Below are 16,633 nucleotides of genomic sequence, written 5' to 3' on the forward strand. Positions count from 1 at the left end.
CGCACAAACGCTCTCTCTGTATCGGAACTTCAAGCTGAACGGACGTTCTCTCTGAATAATACCAAGCACTCGATGGGTTATCCCTGAGAAAGAAGAGCGTTCATAACTTCCGAACTAATTGTCGTAGAGACTTCGGATTTGGCCTAAACGAAGCGCCTCTAGGAATTCTATCGCCCCTAATAAAAAAAAGCATTATCTAATTGGTCATTTTTTTTTCTTCGAAGAATACTATTTGTACGAAAAAAATTTATTTGAAAAAGTTATAGAACTTAAGAAAACAGTTTTTTTAATTCTAATGTGAAACCTCTACGACTTCTCTATTTTGAGTTATAGCTTGTGCCGTTTTCATTTTTTAGGCAAACTATAACTCGTGATAAAATAGTGATAGAGACTTTGTATTAGGCTTAAAGCATGCGCATTTGAAAAATATATCGCCTTCTTTAAGAAATTTTGATCTTCGAATCACATTTCTCGTAAAAAATAAAAAAAACTATGTTTTTTTAAAAAAAAATTCAGTTTTTAAATAATTGAAATTGAGAAAAATTGAAAACAATGTATCTCGTTAAAATAATGATGATTGCTTTTGGAAAAAAATAAAAAAAAATTTTATCTTACGTCGACCAATTCGGTTTGTCAGTTCAAAAAATAACCTCAAATAACAAAACGTGACACTACATTTTGTTGAATAAAAAAAAAAAATAAGGGACCTAAAAATTTGAAAAAAAATAACTCAAAGTTTACTAATAGAGCGTCGTCAATTGAAACAATAGTCAACGTAGTCAGTCAGTTTTAGATTGCAGGCCGAGCCCTGAAATTGGGATAAAAAATTCAATAAGGCAAACATTCCAACAAAAAAACGCATTGCTTTTGGAAAAAACAATGCAACAAAATGAATATCTCAAAAGCCAATTCCGTTCTCGTTTTTGAAATCCAATTTCGTTTTTGAAAAACGAAAATATAAGTGCCCTACGGAACACCAAAAAAGTAAGAAAATTTACGATCGTGAGAGAAATCTTATTTCATGTATTTTATTTATTTCAGGTTAATTTATAACTATAAATATTATTTGTTACGTGATTTTTACTGCCTAGGGATTTGATCTGGCTTAGATAAAATTTGATCTAACCAGATTCGAGTACAGATCAAACTTGTTTGGACTCAGATCAAATCTTGTCTGACCAGTTGTGCGTTTATACAGAGAAATACGCGGTAGAGTTAGGCAGAGTTAAGTTAAAACCAGAGTAAAACCCTAGTCGTTCTTAAATAAATGAGTTAGAGTCAGTGGGTAAGGACGTATATACGCGTGTGTAAGTCTCAACCCACTGACTCTACCTCATTCATTTAATAACGGCCAGGATAATAGTCTGGTGTTAACTTAACTCTGCCCAACTCTACCCCGTAACTCTCCATTTAAGAACACACCCCAGATCTGACTGAATCAAACGTGATCTGACTAGATTTATTAAAAACTTTAATGAAACTTGATCTGCACTCAGATCAAACTAGAAAAAGGGTGAATGAATGTTTAAGAAGACAAATTTGTCTTATGTCTCATAATCATTGCTGTGGTTAAGTAGGTAAAGCTCTAGAATTTCACACCAGAAGCACTGAGTTCAAGTCTGAGTGATGTCAATTATTTATCGTAAAAATATAGAATTCTTAATTGTATACCATTAAAACTGTACGGAGAAAAACCAAATTGTTTAATCGAGCATAGACTTAATTGAAATTATTTTCATTAAATTAATAAATTTTTATCGAGATCAAGTCAGATCTAAAATTGTCCAATAATCCTTATCTGGCTTGATCCGGAAAATGCCAGATCAAATCTGATCTGAAAAGTAGAAAAGTTTATGCAGTTGTTGACCATGTGTGGGAATATTTAGTATTGCTTGAAAAATGCACATAAATTAGACCATTGTAATTTGAGGAATATTGTAAAAAGTAGTATACATAGGAGAGTTCTGGACCAGCCCCCTGCTGTGCCCCCTTCCCCCGCGAAACCCGTGACCCCCCACTGTGATTCGCGGGTGATTTCGCGGAATGCGCGAGGGCCCACCCCAGGGGTCCGCGAATTAATTAATTAATTAGAGCACCGTCATCATGGGGGGTCCCGATTTAATTTCATAAGATTGCATAATGGATTTCTATTATTATTATTATTTTTATTATTATTATATTATTTATTTATTTTTATTATTATTATATTATTTATTTATTTTATTTATTTATTTATTTATTTTTTTTTCATGGGAGGCCATCTTGAATTTTTAAATTTTTAAATGCCCGCGGAATATGCCGGTAAAATAGTTTTCAATTTTTTCAATTTTTAAATTTTAAATGTCCGCGGACTATGTCGGCATTCTTGCAGCATATTCCATCTTGAACTCTATTTTATTCTATGGCTACCGATTTTCCAACGTTTTCCCTAAACGATTTTCTTTAAGTTCGGTCCTGTGTGTGTGTGATGCGGTTATTTAATAAAGATTTTAAAGAAAAAAGTAAAATGAGTAGAAGAAATAATAAAAGGGTAAGTCATTCATTTTTTATTTTATCAATTAATTTATTTTCTATTCTATTGTTTTTCTGTTTCTATTTATTTATTGGTGTGGTTTTTTTTTTTTTTTTTTATAATACTTTATCTTTTCTGAACATGTGCTTGGGAATTGCATCATCAAGCACGTCTTCTAACCTCTCTTTTTTTTTGTTTCTCTTATTAATTTTATATTTTATTGTATTTTCTTTTAATTTATTTTATTTTATTTATTCTTTTTATTTAATAAATTTGCAGTCTTTTTATTATATTTTTTTCATTTCTGAACACGCGTGCAATTTTTTTTTTTACACACGTGTTTTGCAAAGAAAAAAATATAATAAAAAAGACTGCAAATTTATTAAATAAAAAGAATAAATAAAATAAAATAAATTAAAAGAAAATATAATAAAAAATATAAAATTAATGTGAAAAAACAAAAAGAATGTTTAGAATGCATGCATGAGAAAATTGCATTATCAAGCACGTGTTCTAACCTTTCTTTTTTTTGTTTCTCTTATTAATTTTATATTTTATTGTATTATCTTCTAGTTTATTTTATTTTATTTATTCTTTTTATTTAATAAATTTGCAGTCTTTTTATTATATTTTTTTCTTTTCTGAACACGCGTGCAATTTTTTTTTTTTTTTACACACGTGTTTTGCAAAGAAAAAAATATAATAAAAAAGACTGCAAATTTATTAAATAAAAAGAATAAATAAAATAAAATAAATTAAAAGAAAATACAATAAAAAATATAAAATTAATGTGAAAAAACAAAAAGAATGGTTAGAATGCAAGCATGAGAAAATTGCATCACTCAAGCACGTGTTCTCTTTAATTTTTTAGTTTTTCTTATTAATTTAATTGTATTTTCTATTAATTTATTTCATTTATTCTTTTTATTAAATAAATTTGCGGTTTTTCTATTATATTTTTTCTTTTCTGAACACGCGTGCAATTTTACGCACGTGTTTTGCAAAGAAAAAATATATTAGAAAAACAGCTAATTAATTATATAAAAAAAATAAAATTAAATAAAATAAATTAAAAGGAAATACATTAGAAAATGTAAAAATTTTTTTTTTTATTTCATTTATTTATATTTTCAGAGAACATGTTTGTGGAAGAGGCTCTTGAAGCTGCGTTTCAGAGGGAGGATTTTAACGCTCGAGAGGTTGCAGAAGGAGTACGAGGAGCAACCAATGGAAGTCATCATCGTTCCCATTTCTATTCCTAGAGGTAATTTTTTTATTTTTCTATTTTTTAATTATTTTCATTTATTTCACTAATATTAGTTTCTAATCCATATTTTTCTTTTTTTTTTGTTGCAGATGAAGAGGATACAGGATACGATGCTGACGATGAGGTAGCCAGCGAAGATGAGGTAATTGATTAGTTTTTTTTGTACATTTATCATTTTTTTTTTTTTATGTTTATTCATTTTTTTTTTTTCAGGAGGAAATTCAACCTGATGAGGAGGTATAGACGCAGGAAAATATCAATTAATATTTGTAAAAAAAAACAAAAAAAAACAAAAAAACAATAACAATTCCTCTTCCTTCAATCCCTCTATTTTGTTGTTTTTTGTCTTTGTAATTTGCTTTTTTCTTCAGTAGAGTCTTTGAAATTTGCTTTTTTTTCAGTAGAGTCTTTAAAATTTGTTTTTTGGGTCTTTGTAATTTGCTTTTTTTTATGGTAACTAAATTTATTCGTATTGCTTTCATACTTAGTACAAATAGTTTCTTTTATTTTATGGTAACTAAAGTTATACGTATTGCTTTCATACTTAGTACAAAAAATTTTTTCTTTTATGATAAGTAGATTTATACGTATTGCTTTGATAATTAGTACAAAAAAATTCTTTTTAATTCATATACTTAGTACGAAAAGTAGTTTTTTAAATTTTCAATTAGTTTTTATATTTTGTTTCTTTTTGATCATTTTTACAGCATCTTTCAATGGATATACCTTTTATTGACTTGATCAGCGATGATGAAGACGATGTAATACATTGTAAGTATTTTCTTAATTATTTTTTATTTTTCAATTATTTTTCCAATTAAATATTTTAATTCATTGTTGTTTTTTTTTCTTTACAGTGATCAGAGACACGCGTGATCAAGAATATGAAGATGATGATGATGATGATGATGATGATCAGGATGCTTCAATGGATATTCCAGTCATTGACTTGGTTAGTGATGATGATGATGATGATGAAGATGACGATGATGATGATGATGATGCTGACACCGTCATTTTGGAATCAGAGGAGCTGGTTCGGAGGGTCGAGGATGCAGATTTCTTCAATTGCTCCTATACGCCAAGTGAGAGGTCCAGAAGGGGACGAATTTGTCGTGACCCAATGTGGTCACAAGATTATTTGTTTTATTAAATAATGATTAAATAAATAAATAAATAATTTCAAATTTTATTCAAGTATGTTTTTTTTTTTTTTTTAATTAATCCTATGGTTTTTTTATTTTTTCATATGAAATATTTTCCTGTTTCTGAATTTTTTTATTTTTGTGAGTGTTGATAGAAGTTATTGAAAATGTCGCTAGTTGTATATGAAAAAAAGGTGACGCTAGTGTGATGGTGTCGCTAGTGTTCAACAAAAAAGTAGGGATAAAGCTATATAAATGATGGCACATCCAACTCATTCTTCTAACAAATTCACTGTGGTCTGCTGTCAAAACGATATATAGTTATATAAAAATATCAGGTGAGTCTTAACCATAATTTATTAATCAATGAGTATTTCAATAATCCTAAGATATTTTATAAAATTTCTTAATAAATTATCCTTAGATTTTCACTAACTATCATTTTACATGAATATTTTTCTATAAAAAAATAACCTTAAAATCGTTTTATAATCCATCATTGTCTTTGCAATTTTTACATATTTTTTGAAATTTTTTAAGTCATTTATCAATAGTTGTTTACATGCAATCATTCTACATTATTATTTTTTTGATTTTTAGGATAATCAACAAATATTAAAATAAAATGGATTTAAACGCACAATGCAAACAACTTCGAGAGAATTATCGAAAAATAGTTGAACGTTTACATCAAGTTCCAGATCACTATGAAATCAATTCTACAATTGTTTCATTACGCAGAGATATTTCAAATTATAATAAATCATGTGCAAGTCTGTCAGGTGCTCATAACAAATGCACTTAGGCAACAGTGGGAATACTAACAACATTTTTATTCAGATTACAAAGTTTGCAAGTACAAGGTGCAGGTGCATCTTCAACAGTTGATGTATCAAACGATACTACTGAAAATTACATTGAATGGCAAGATTTAGAAAATGTTTTCAGAAACAGGATGAAGACTAGCATTATAATCAATTTAAAACATAAGAATGTAAAAGACTTTCTTTCTGATGCTAAAGAAATGTTAATTAGTCAAATAGCTCTTATTTTACAAGATAAAGATGCACTCAAAGTCAATACTGTATTAGCTCTGAATTATGAAATTGAAAAACTAGCTGATAATAGTGTGGAAGTTGAAACAAAATATTTCAGTGAAGGTAGTTTTGAGGTTTTACAATCATCAGATCTCAGTCAATTATTTCAAGAAAAATTTGAACATTTTTTAGAAGATGTTGAGGAAGCTGAACTAAATGGATCTGGTTGGAAACTGCATGAAATCCTCCATCTTGAAATCCAAATAAATGAATACATACCACTGCAAGGTGGTAATTCATCTTTCGTTGAAATGCCATCATTTATGTTTTATTTGGTCAGTTTTAGCATGTTTATACAAGGTGTCTAACCATGCTGACCGTGTGAGTCAATATAAAAAACATATTGATGAGTTAAATTATAGCGAAATCACTTTCCCCATAACATGGGAAAAAATCAAAATTTTTGAAAAAAAAAATAAGTTGAAAATTAATATTTATGGAATAGAGAATGATGATGATGATGATAATGAAAGTGATGATGATGATGATGATGAGGAAAAAAAAAATAAAAAACGTAGAAAAGAAAGGATTGTTCCATATTATATTAGCAAGAATGAATCTAATTTGAATACAATTCATCTTATAATGATCAAAAGAGATGAAGAAGCAAAAAATGATGATGATGATGATGATGATGATGATAATGATGATGATGATGAGTTAGATTCGCAAAAAAATTTATCACAATATCATTTCGCTTGGATTAAAAATTTATCGAGATTAGTAAGTGCACAAATTTCTAAACATAATGGAAAGAAAATAATTTGTGATCGATGCTTATGTCATTTTCAATCACAAAAATCTTGTGATAATCATGAAAAATTATGTAGTGAAAAATGTAAAAGTGCAATGAGATTACCGACTGCTAAAAATAATATTTTAAAATTTTTAAGCTATAAACATCAATTAACAGTACCATTTATAATTTATGGTGATTTAGAATGTTTATTGGAAAAAGTGCAGAGTGAAGAACTTGAAAAAAATCAAATTTATCAAAAACATGTTCCAAGTAGTGCAGCATATTATTTAAAGTGTAGTTATGATGACTCACTTTCCAAGTTCTATCTTCATAGAGGTAAAAATTCAATTGAATGGTTCATTACAGAGCTTGAACAAATTGCTCATCAAGTCAATAAAATAATAGATGATATTAAACCAATGTCTCTGACACGAGATGAAGAATTACAATTTTTAAATGCTAAAAAATGTCATATTTGTGATAAAAATTTCACGAAAAATGACGTAAGAGTAAGAGATCATTCTCATTGGACCCCAGAATACCGAGGTGCCGCCCATCAAATATGCAATATTAATTATCAAGAATCATGTATTATCCCAGTAGTATTTCATAACCTCACAGGCTATGATGCACATTTTATCATCAAAAAATTAAAAAACCAGTTTGCAGGTAAAATTGATATACTTGGAATCAATAAAGAAAGATATATTTCATTTACAAAACGTGTTAAGGGTACAAGAATTAAATTTAGATTTATCGATTCATACAGATTTATGGCAAGTTCCATAGATTCATTATCGAATAATCTAGATGATGATAAAAAATTAATAACAAAAAGTCTCTGTAAAAATGATGATGAATTCAATTTAATTACAAAAAAGGGAGTATTTCCATATGATTATCTTGATAAATGGGAAAAATTTGATGATACAACACTGCCATCGAAAGATCAATTTTATTCAAAATTGAATGAAGAAAATATTTCAGATGAAGCATATGCACATGCTCTAAATGTTTGGCAAAAGTTCAATATAAAAACACTTGGGGAATATTCTGATTTATATTTACAAACTGATGTTGCCCTTTTAGCTGATGTTTTTGAAAGCTTCAGAGCTGATTGTTTAAATACATATAAGTTAGATCCAGCACATTATTATACACCAGCTGGACTTAGTTTTAGTGCAATGTTGAGATATACTCAGATTGAACTAGAATTGTTGACAGATCCTGAAATGATGTTGTTCATTGAGGCAATAAATCGATATGGAAAAGCAAATTATGGGCAGTGAATATAATCCAGAGGAAGAAGAGTCATTTTTAATGTACTTTGATTTAAATAATATGTATGGAGCAGCAATGAAAGAATATCTTCCAACTTGTAAATTTGAATGGATTAATAATTTTGATATTTCAATATTAAATTCAACTGCTGATAACTCAAAATATGGATACATTCTTGAAGTTGATTTAGATTATCCTGCAAGTTTGCATCATCATCATAAAGATGTTCCAGTAGCACCAGGACGCGAAAAACCGCCTCTAGAAACCAGTAAAACTCCAAAACTACTGGCAACTCTAGATAATAAAAAAAATTATGTTATCCATTACCGGAATTTAAAACAATATTGTTCTTTGGGGATGATTATTACTAAAGTTCATCGTGTTTTAAAATTTGAACAAAGTGCATGGCTTCAATCTTATATTGATCTTAATACAGAGTTACGAAAGAAAGCACGTAGTGCATTTGAAAAAGATCTTAGAAAATTATTCATTAATGCAATTTATGGTAAAACTCTAGAGTCTGTAAGAACTCGTAAATCCATAAAACTTGTAGAAAAATATGGTGGTAGGGGTGGAGCAAGATTTTATATCTCAAAGCCAAACTTTCACAGTCATTTAATCATTGACGATCTTGTAATAATTGAGATGAAACCAACAAGTATACTTTTCAATAAACCAATTTATCTTGGATTTTCTATTTTGGAAATGTCAAAAACATATATGTATGATTTCCATTATAATTTCATAAAACCAAAATATGAAGATAAAGTCAAGTATTTATATAGTGATACTGATTCTGCTGTTTACCACATATTTAGTCATAATCCATATGATTTAATACGTAATAATCCTGATAAATTTGATACATCTGATTATCCAGAAAATAATCAATATGGAATTCAATTAAAAAATAAAAAAGTTATTGGTATTATGAAAGATGAGAATAATGGAAAAATAATGAAAGAATTCATTGGTTTACGAAGTAAATTATACTCTTATGTTATAGCGGATGAAAATAATTCATTAAAAAAACGTGTTCATATGAGAGCAAAGGGCGTCAAAAGATCAACTGTAAGACAAATAACTTTCGATGATTATAAAAATTGTTTAATTAATCATGTTATTTTAAAAAAGCAACAAAATATTATAAGATCACATAAACATGAAGTAACAACAAGAACAATTGAAAAAATTGCTCTCAGTTGGCAAGATGATAAACGACAGTTAACTAATGGTGAAACTGACACTCTGCCTTGGGGATATATACCTGTTGAACGAATGTGTTTGAGTAAAAGTATATTTAAAAGAAAATATGAATGATGTAAATAAAAGTTGTATAAATGTATATAATAAAAATTATTGTTAGAAAATAAATACACGTTGCTTTTTTTATTTATTAGTTTATTGATTATCTATCCATTGATTATGACTATTGTCAAATCCAAGATATTTTACATACATCTGATTCCCTCGTCTTTTCAAAACTTTTTCAATCAAATAAATGTCAGAATGTCGAACTTTTTGTAGCTCTTCAGTATAAAAGCTTCCTTGTATTGGATTTCCTTGATAGTCTTTAAGCTTATACGTTACAGGTGATGTTTTATTAATTTTAGTAATTGTGAATATTTCGTTTGTCCAATTTGGTTTATATCCTTTATCAAAGACATGCTTATATTTACTTATTCTTACATGTTGATTTAATTTAAATTTGATTTTAACATGACAATGATTTAAACTTTTAAATACAGTTTGTTTTAATATTTTAATATTTTTACCAACAACTTCAACTGGTTTCATTTTAATTGTGCGATGTTTTGTATTATTATATTTTTTTAATTAATTCTGGCAGCAATTTCAACCATTTATAATTTCCCTGCATGCTAAATTCGAAAAACATTTTGTTTTTTAGTGTTCTATTGAATCGTTCAACTATTGAACGTTTTATTTTTGAGTCCAACAGCCCAGCTGAATTTTGAGAAAATATCAATGACTATTAAAATATAATTATATCCAGAATTGATCTTTGAATGTTCAATCATTTCAACAAGATCAGCTTGCCACGTTTCATCCTTATCACGAATATCAACTTTACGTCGTAAAAAAATTTTTCTTGCTGGAGCGTGTAACTCACGCACAACGTCTCTTTTATAATCAGTCATAGTTCACTGACGGATGTATACAGACTGATTTTTTTTATATTAATATATTAATATATTAATCCACATTCTATCAACTCTTCAATAATTGACATGATCTCATTATCATGATTCGGATTACCAGCTGTTCTTGATGCTACTAATAATCGTAATCGATCAACAAGTTCATTCGGATCGTCCCAATAGATATAATTGACTCTAGTTGGATTATTTTTTCTAAGAGTCATAACCGTTGGTAATAATCCAGTACCATAATGCTCATTATTATCATTCTTATGAGGTGCAATAAAATCAATGTATTTCCGAGATGCTGAATTTTTTATTGGCATATTAGATCTATGATATTGATGATGTGCATTTGTATTATTAATAATTTCATTATAATTTTTTTCATCAATATCAGTAATAGTTCTTCTGTCTGGTGATTTCATAAATAATAATTCCATTAATCCAGGTGTTATTTTGTATGGTCCATCAAAAATATTTAATTCATCATCGTTAAAGAAAATTTTCGCATTTCCAATTTTGTAGTCAGATTTTACTTTTTTTACACCATAATCTTTATCCCACTGTATACTATTGATTTTTCCTAAGTAATCATCTATTAAATCTTTATTTGATTCTTCCACAAATGTTTCCTCGCCTTCATCAGCAGTATCATATTCAGCTTCTTGTTCATAAACTGATTCTTCAATATCAGAAGTACTAAAATTGTCCTCATGTGTTGAATTATTTTTTTTTTTATCATTCGTATTTTTTTCATCTGGAAATGATTTATCATCATCAATTAATGATTTTTTGCTAACCGTTGTTGTTGGCAGTTGTGCAGCTAATTTGTTGAGCGGTGTGACAACAGGTTTAAGATATTCATTTGCAGCATCTGATATATTTTCTTTCCCTAATTTTATCAATTGATATTTTTTCCGAATAACGTCTTGTACTTTTTCAATTTCACTTAAAAATTTTGTTTCATCAACTAGTTCTTGCTCACAAAGAGGCATGTTGATCCTTTGCGATTTTACAATTAACTGAGAAAATTTAACAAATTGTTTTGTTATTTATAGTTATAAAGCAGTCAAAATTTTTTCTATATCTTCCTTTATCTATATCTCAATCTTTATCGATACACAGGAAGCAATATTTTTCTTTCCAACGATCCACACACATCTGCCGGAATTTGCTATACTCCATATCAATGTTAACATGATCGTGATGTATATGCTTTAAATTCGTATCATCTTGTGGAAAGATAATCAAAAAATTAATATTATCACGTATCAAGTGTTTAGGTATTCGCGCATATGATTGACATAAATAAAATGAATCAACAGCTTTATGTCTTCCCATACAAAAAAATGCTTTAATATGGTCCTGCTTTTCAGTTGCAACGTCGTCAAATATAAACAAAGAATTTGGTTTTGCTTCATCAACTGGTACAACTTGATCGTTGTCTGAAAATTTATAATAATTTATTTAATTTCTGGTTCTAGTAACTTTTCTAAATATTGGTATTTTAGTTGGTATAATAATTTACTATAAATATAAATATTTGCAAATCGTAAACCATTTGGATCAACAATTAAACGTTCGTTTTTACCACAATTTCCTCCAATTATCGCACATCTTATTGTATTTGGTAGTAAATCACCATGTCGTTTTTCTTTTAAACCATTACCACTTTTCGATGTAATTATATCAAAGTTTATAACTGGTAATTTTAGAGCTTGTTTCTGGTATTCCATCGTGATGAACACTGAGCTCAAATCATATAAATTCAACCGTTTTATACCAAAGCAAATCAGTCTGTTATAAGCTATGATTGAGCATACATCAAAAAAGAAAAAGAACAAAAAACGTTGTGGAAAAGGAATACTAAATAAAATAATTAACAAGTTACCATTTAAACTTCATCTGCCTGGTTATTCATATTGTGGACCAGGTACCAAGTTAGAAAAACGTTTAGCAAGAGGAGATCCGGGAATTAATCCTTTGGACGCAGCCTGTAAAAATCACGATATTGCATATTCGAAAAATCGCAACGACATCAAGGCAAGAAACGCAGCTGATGATATTTTCGCTCGTGAAGCAGCTAAACGTATTTTTTCGAAAGACGCTAGTTTAAGTGAGAGAGCAGCAGCTACATTCGTTACAGGAGCAATGAAAGTAAAATCAAAATTTGGTATGGGTTGTAATGAAAAAAAGAAAAAGAAATGTACGAGAAAAAAAAAAAAACCATTATCTTCGTTGAAAAATAGAAAAATAAAAAAAAAGACTGGAGGAAAATTAATAAAAAATAAAAAATAACGTGCAGTTAAAAAAAAGAAAATAACAAAAAAGAAAATATCATTTTCATAAATCGTACAAGCAGCAAAACAAGCAATGAAGGGATCAAATAATTCATCAGTTGCAATTAAATCAGCATGGTGGCAAGAAAGCTATTACAGTACCTAGAGTTTTACCAGTTGCTAAACATATCGGTGGTGCACTACCACTTTTAATCCTGATTTTCTCAGCTATATCAGCATTGGGTGGATTAGTTGGTGGAGCATCTGGTGTTGTCAAAGCTATCAATGCAGTAAAGACAAGTAAAGAACAATTAAATGAAAATAAGCGACACAATAAAATGATGGAATCAATTGCAATAGGAAAAGGACTTTATTTAACACCACATAAAAGCGGTATGGGACTTTATCTCTCTCCAAAAAACTTCAACTGATGCTACCACAAAGAGCTTTAACTGACGGTGATTTATTAAAATTTGCTAAACAATCAAAAATTGCTAATTTCCGTGGAGTTTTTATGCGAAATGATATGCCAAAAGATGGACCTTGGAAACAAGAGTGTGGAATCATTAATTTAGATGATGAAAGGAATCCTGGAACACATTGGGTAGCATATAAAAAACTCAATAAAAATTCAGCAATATACTTTGATAGTTTTGGCAACTTACAGCCACCGAAAGATCTTGTCAGTTATCTTAATGTTGGTAGCATCAATTATAATCATAAACGTTATCAAGATTGGAATACGTATAATTGTGGACATTTATGTCTCGCATTTCTCACAGGAAAACTATAAAAGCAGAAGAAAAGAAAATTTCCAATCAGTTATTTATCAACCTTGACAATGAACGATACGTTTACTTTTTTTAACTCACCGGTAAATCTTCAGTCTTAGAAACTGATTACTTTCCACCCATACAATTATCAAGTGAAAAAAATTATTCATTAGCACTTATTTCATTTTTATCATTTAATTCATTACCAAATATCGATCATGAAAATAATATGATTACATATTTGAACAGTTATGATACAATTGAAATACCAACTGGAAGTTATGAAATAGATGATCTAGCTGCTTACTTAGAAAAATATAATATCAAAATTACATATAATAAAAATACTCTACATTCATATATTACAAGTGAAAGAGACATTGATTTTGTAAAACCAAAATCACCAGCACGTTTACTAGGATTTACACCGAGAATATTGAGTTCTAAAACAAAATATGAATCAAACTACCCGATTAATATTTTAAAAGTGAATACATTGAGAATCGAGTGCAACATTACAACAGGAGCTTACGTGAATCAACAACAAAAGTTCATACAATATATACTTTTTTCCTGCTGTACCACCTGGTTATAAAATAATTGAAGTACCAGCTCATCCAATCTATTTACCAATTACTGTTAAAACCATTGATCATTTACAATTAAAATTGTTGATCAAAACGGAAAATTAGTGAATTTCCGTGGTGAAACAATAACCATTACGTTACACGTAAAATCATAGGAATGGGAATTTGCTTCAATTCACGCGTTATAAAACGTGGGCATCGTATAAAAGCAGCACATCATGGACACCTCCAGTCAGTCCAGCAGCAGTCAAGAAGTTGACATCTCAGAATATAAATTACCTGCAGAGTCTAGGTCTAAAAGTAAAAAAAAATTTTGGAACTTTAATTGGATAAATATAACTTGTCTTAATTGTTTTACACGTCAAAATGAGTGATGAAAATATTTTCGATATAAACGCGCCAGTTCAATTTAACAATGAAATATCCAACTATGAGCTACATGCTCATCAGTCATTTGGATCAACGAGCTTCGATAATAGTGATGAAATAAGAATATCAATACAGAATCAAGATTTGTTTGTTCTACCATCAAAAAGCTACATACGTATGAGTGGAAAATTAACGCAAGAACATGTTGCTGTAAATGCAAAAGATCCACTTGCTGATATTTATCCTTTAACGTTAGTAAATAATGCTATGTGTTTTTTGTTTGATGAAATGCGTTATGAATTAAATGGAGTTTTAATTGATAAATCAAAGAATGTTGGTATAACATCTACAATGAAAAATTATTTGTCATTAAGTTCAAAAATGAATTATGAAAATGCAGGGTGGATAAATCAAAATGGTATGAAATTGATAAATGATGATGGATATTTTGATATATGCGTTCCATTAAATATAATTTTTGGCTTTGCTGAAGATTATCAAAAAATAATTGTCAATGCGAAACATGAACTCATTATGATACGATCACGTTCAAATTTGAATGCGATCGTACTAGATAATGAGAGAGTTCCTAATATGCCAGAATTTGATTTAAAACTTACAAAAATTGAATGGCTTGTACCGTATATAATGTTATCAAACAAAAATAAAATTAATATAATGAAATATATACAAAAAGATCCTGTCATTTCTATTGGATTTAGATCGTGAGACTTATATGAGTATCCATTGCTGCCACAAACAACTCATCATATATGGACAGTGAAAACTGCAACTCAACTGGAAAAGCCACGTTATGTTATTCTTGGTTTTCAATCAAATAGAAAAAATGATTGGCAAAATGATGTAACACATTTTGATCATTGTAAAATAACAAATGTTAAACTTTATCTTAATTCTCATATTTTTCCATATGGGAATTTGAATCTTGATATTGAAAAAAATCAATTTGCTTTATTATATGATATGTATGCTAATTTTGCAGAGTCTTACTATGGCTCAAAAATAGATTTAGTAACAAAAGATAATTTTATTAAAAAATCTCCATTAATTGTTATTGATTGTAGTAAACAAAATGAGTTTTTAAAGACTGGTGCTGTAGATGTACGCTTGGAATTTGAATCAAAAGAAAATTTTCCTCAAGGAACGACAGCATATTGCTTAATTTTACATGATAAAATAATTGAATATAGACCAATAAGTGGAATAGTACATAAGTTAACATAAATTAATTGTAACCTATGGTTTTAATTAAATAAAAACAAACGAAAATAATTTGATTTAGTGTATTTATTTATTTATTTATTTATTCACATTTCCTCATCATCATCGAAATCACGTAGATCATATGTACTATCATCTAATATTACATCTTGGTTATTTTCACCATCAAGAACCATGGTTAGTGTTCCTTTCTTGACAGCATTTTCTAGCTCCTTAAATTCTTGATCATCTTGATTAAAATGTGTAGCAAATCTTTTTGGTAGATATGCATAATTTTCATTGTTGATTTCAACTGTTAGTGCTGGACCATACTTTGATGTTGGAAATCTCGCTACTTTAGTAATTTTATAAACTACTTTTCTCTTAAAATCTTTTAATGATTTGCGTTCGTTAGCTTTTTGAAGTTTTTTTGCTTTTGCAAAACCCATTTTTAATATCTGTAAATGGAAAAGTTATTTTTTAGTTAAAAAAATAATTAAAAAACAATGATAATATCAATAAGTTAATAAAAATTTATAAATATATGATAAAACTTACTTGTTGGTTTCTAAGACTGGGCGCACTACAGCTGATGGACTGAACGATGAGTGATGCTTAGTCTCTGTGCACGAGAATATATACTAAATCTCAGGTCCCCCACCAACGAAAAAGTTCCCTTTCCTCTTTTCACTAAGAGTGGGGGAACGTTGTGATTGGTTAATATTTTGTGGGAGAAGGGAAAAACAGGTTATGCTTATCCCTACTATAAATTTTTTAAGAGTGGGGGAACGTTGTGATTGGTTTAAATTTTGTGGGAGAAGGAAAAATCAGGTGATGCTTATCCCGAATAAAAATTTTTCTTCTTAGAAAATAGTTTTTACTTTCTATTATTCTAATCTTTTAATCTTTTAGTCCTATAATCTTCTTCATGGAATTTATAACAATAGATGTAAAAAAATATTTTTTTGAGAAAAAGCTAATAATTCCTGTTTGAACATGTTTCAGTATATTTTCTAAAATTTAATCTTTTAATCCATTGTCGTCAGATGATTCATCAATTTTTATAACAATGAAATCTAGATAGAATTTTTTTCTTTTTCTGTTCAAACATGTTAAAACTTGTTCAAACATGTTAAAACTTGTTGAAACTTGTTTCTATTATTTTATTATACAAACTAAATCTTTATTTTTTTTTATATCT

General features: G+C 28.5%; 1 protein-coding gene across 1 annotated transcript; it reads right to left on the reverse strand.

The window, feature by feature from the left end:
* Positions 1–15,151: 15,151 nt before the first annotated feature.
* On the reverse strand, positions 15,152–16,183 carry LOC122849278. Its single transcript, XM_044147953.1, has 2 exons — positions 15,991–16,183; positions 15,152–15,890 (listed from the first exon to the last, which is right to left on the reverse strand). Exon 2 carries the CDS (start codon positions 15,879–15,881, stop codon positions 15,540–15,542), a length of 342 nt encoding a protein of 113 aa, XP_044003888.1. The 5' UTR covers positions 15,882–15,890; positions 15,991–16,183; the 3' UTR covers positions 15,152–15,539.
* Positions 16,184–16,633: the final 450 nt, after the last annotated feature.

Source organism: Aphidius gifuensis, linkage group LG2 (assembly GCF_014905175.1).
Source record: "Aphidius gifuensis isolate YNYX2018 linkage group LG2, ASM1490517v1, whole genome shotgun sequence".
NCBI lineage: Eukaryota > Metazoa > Arthropoda > Insecta > Hymenoptera > Braconidae > Aphidius > Aphidius gifuensis.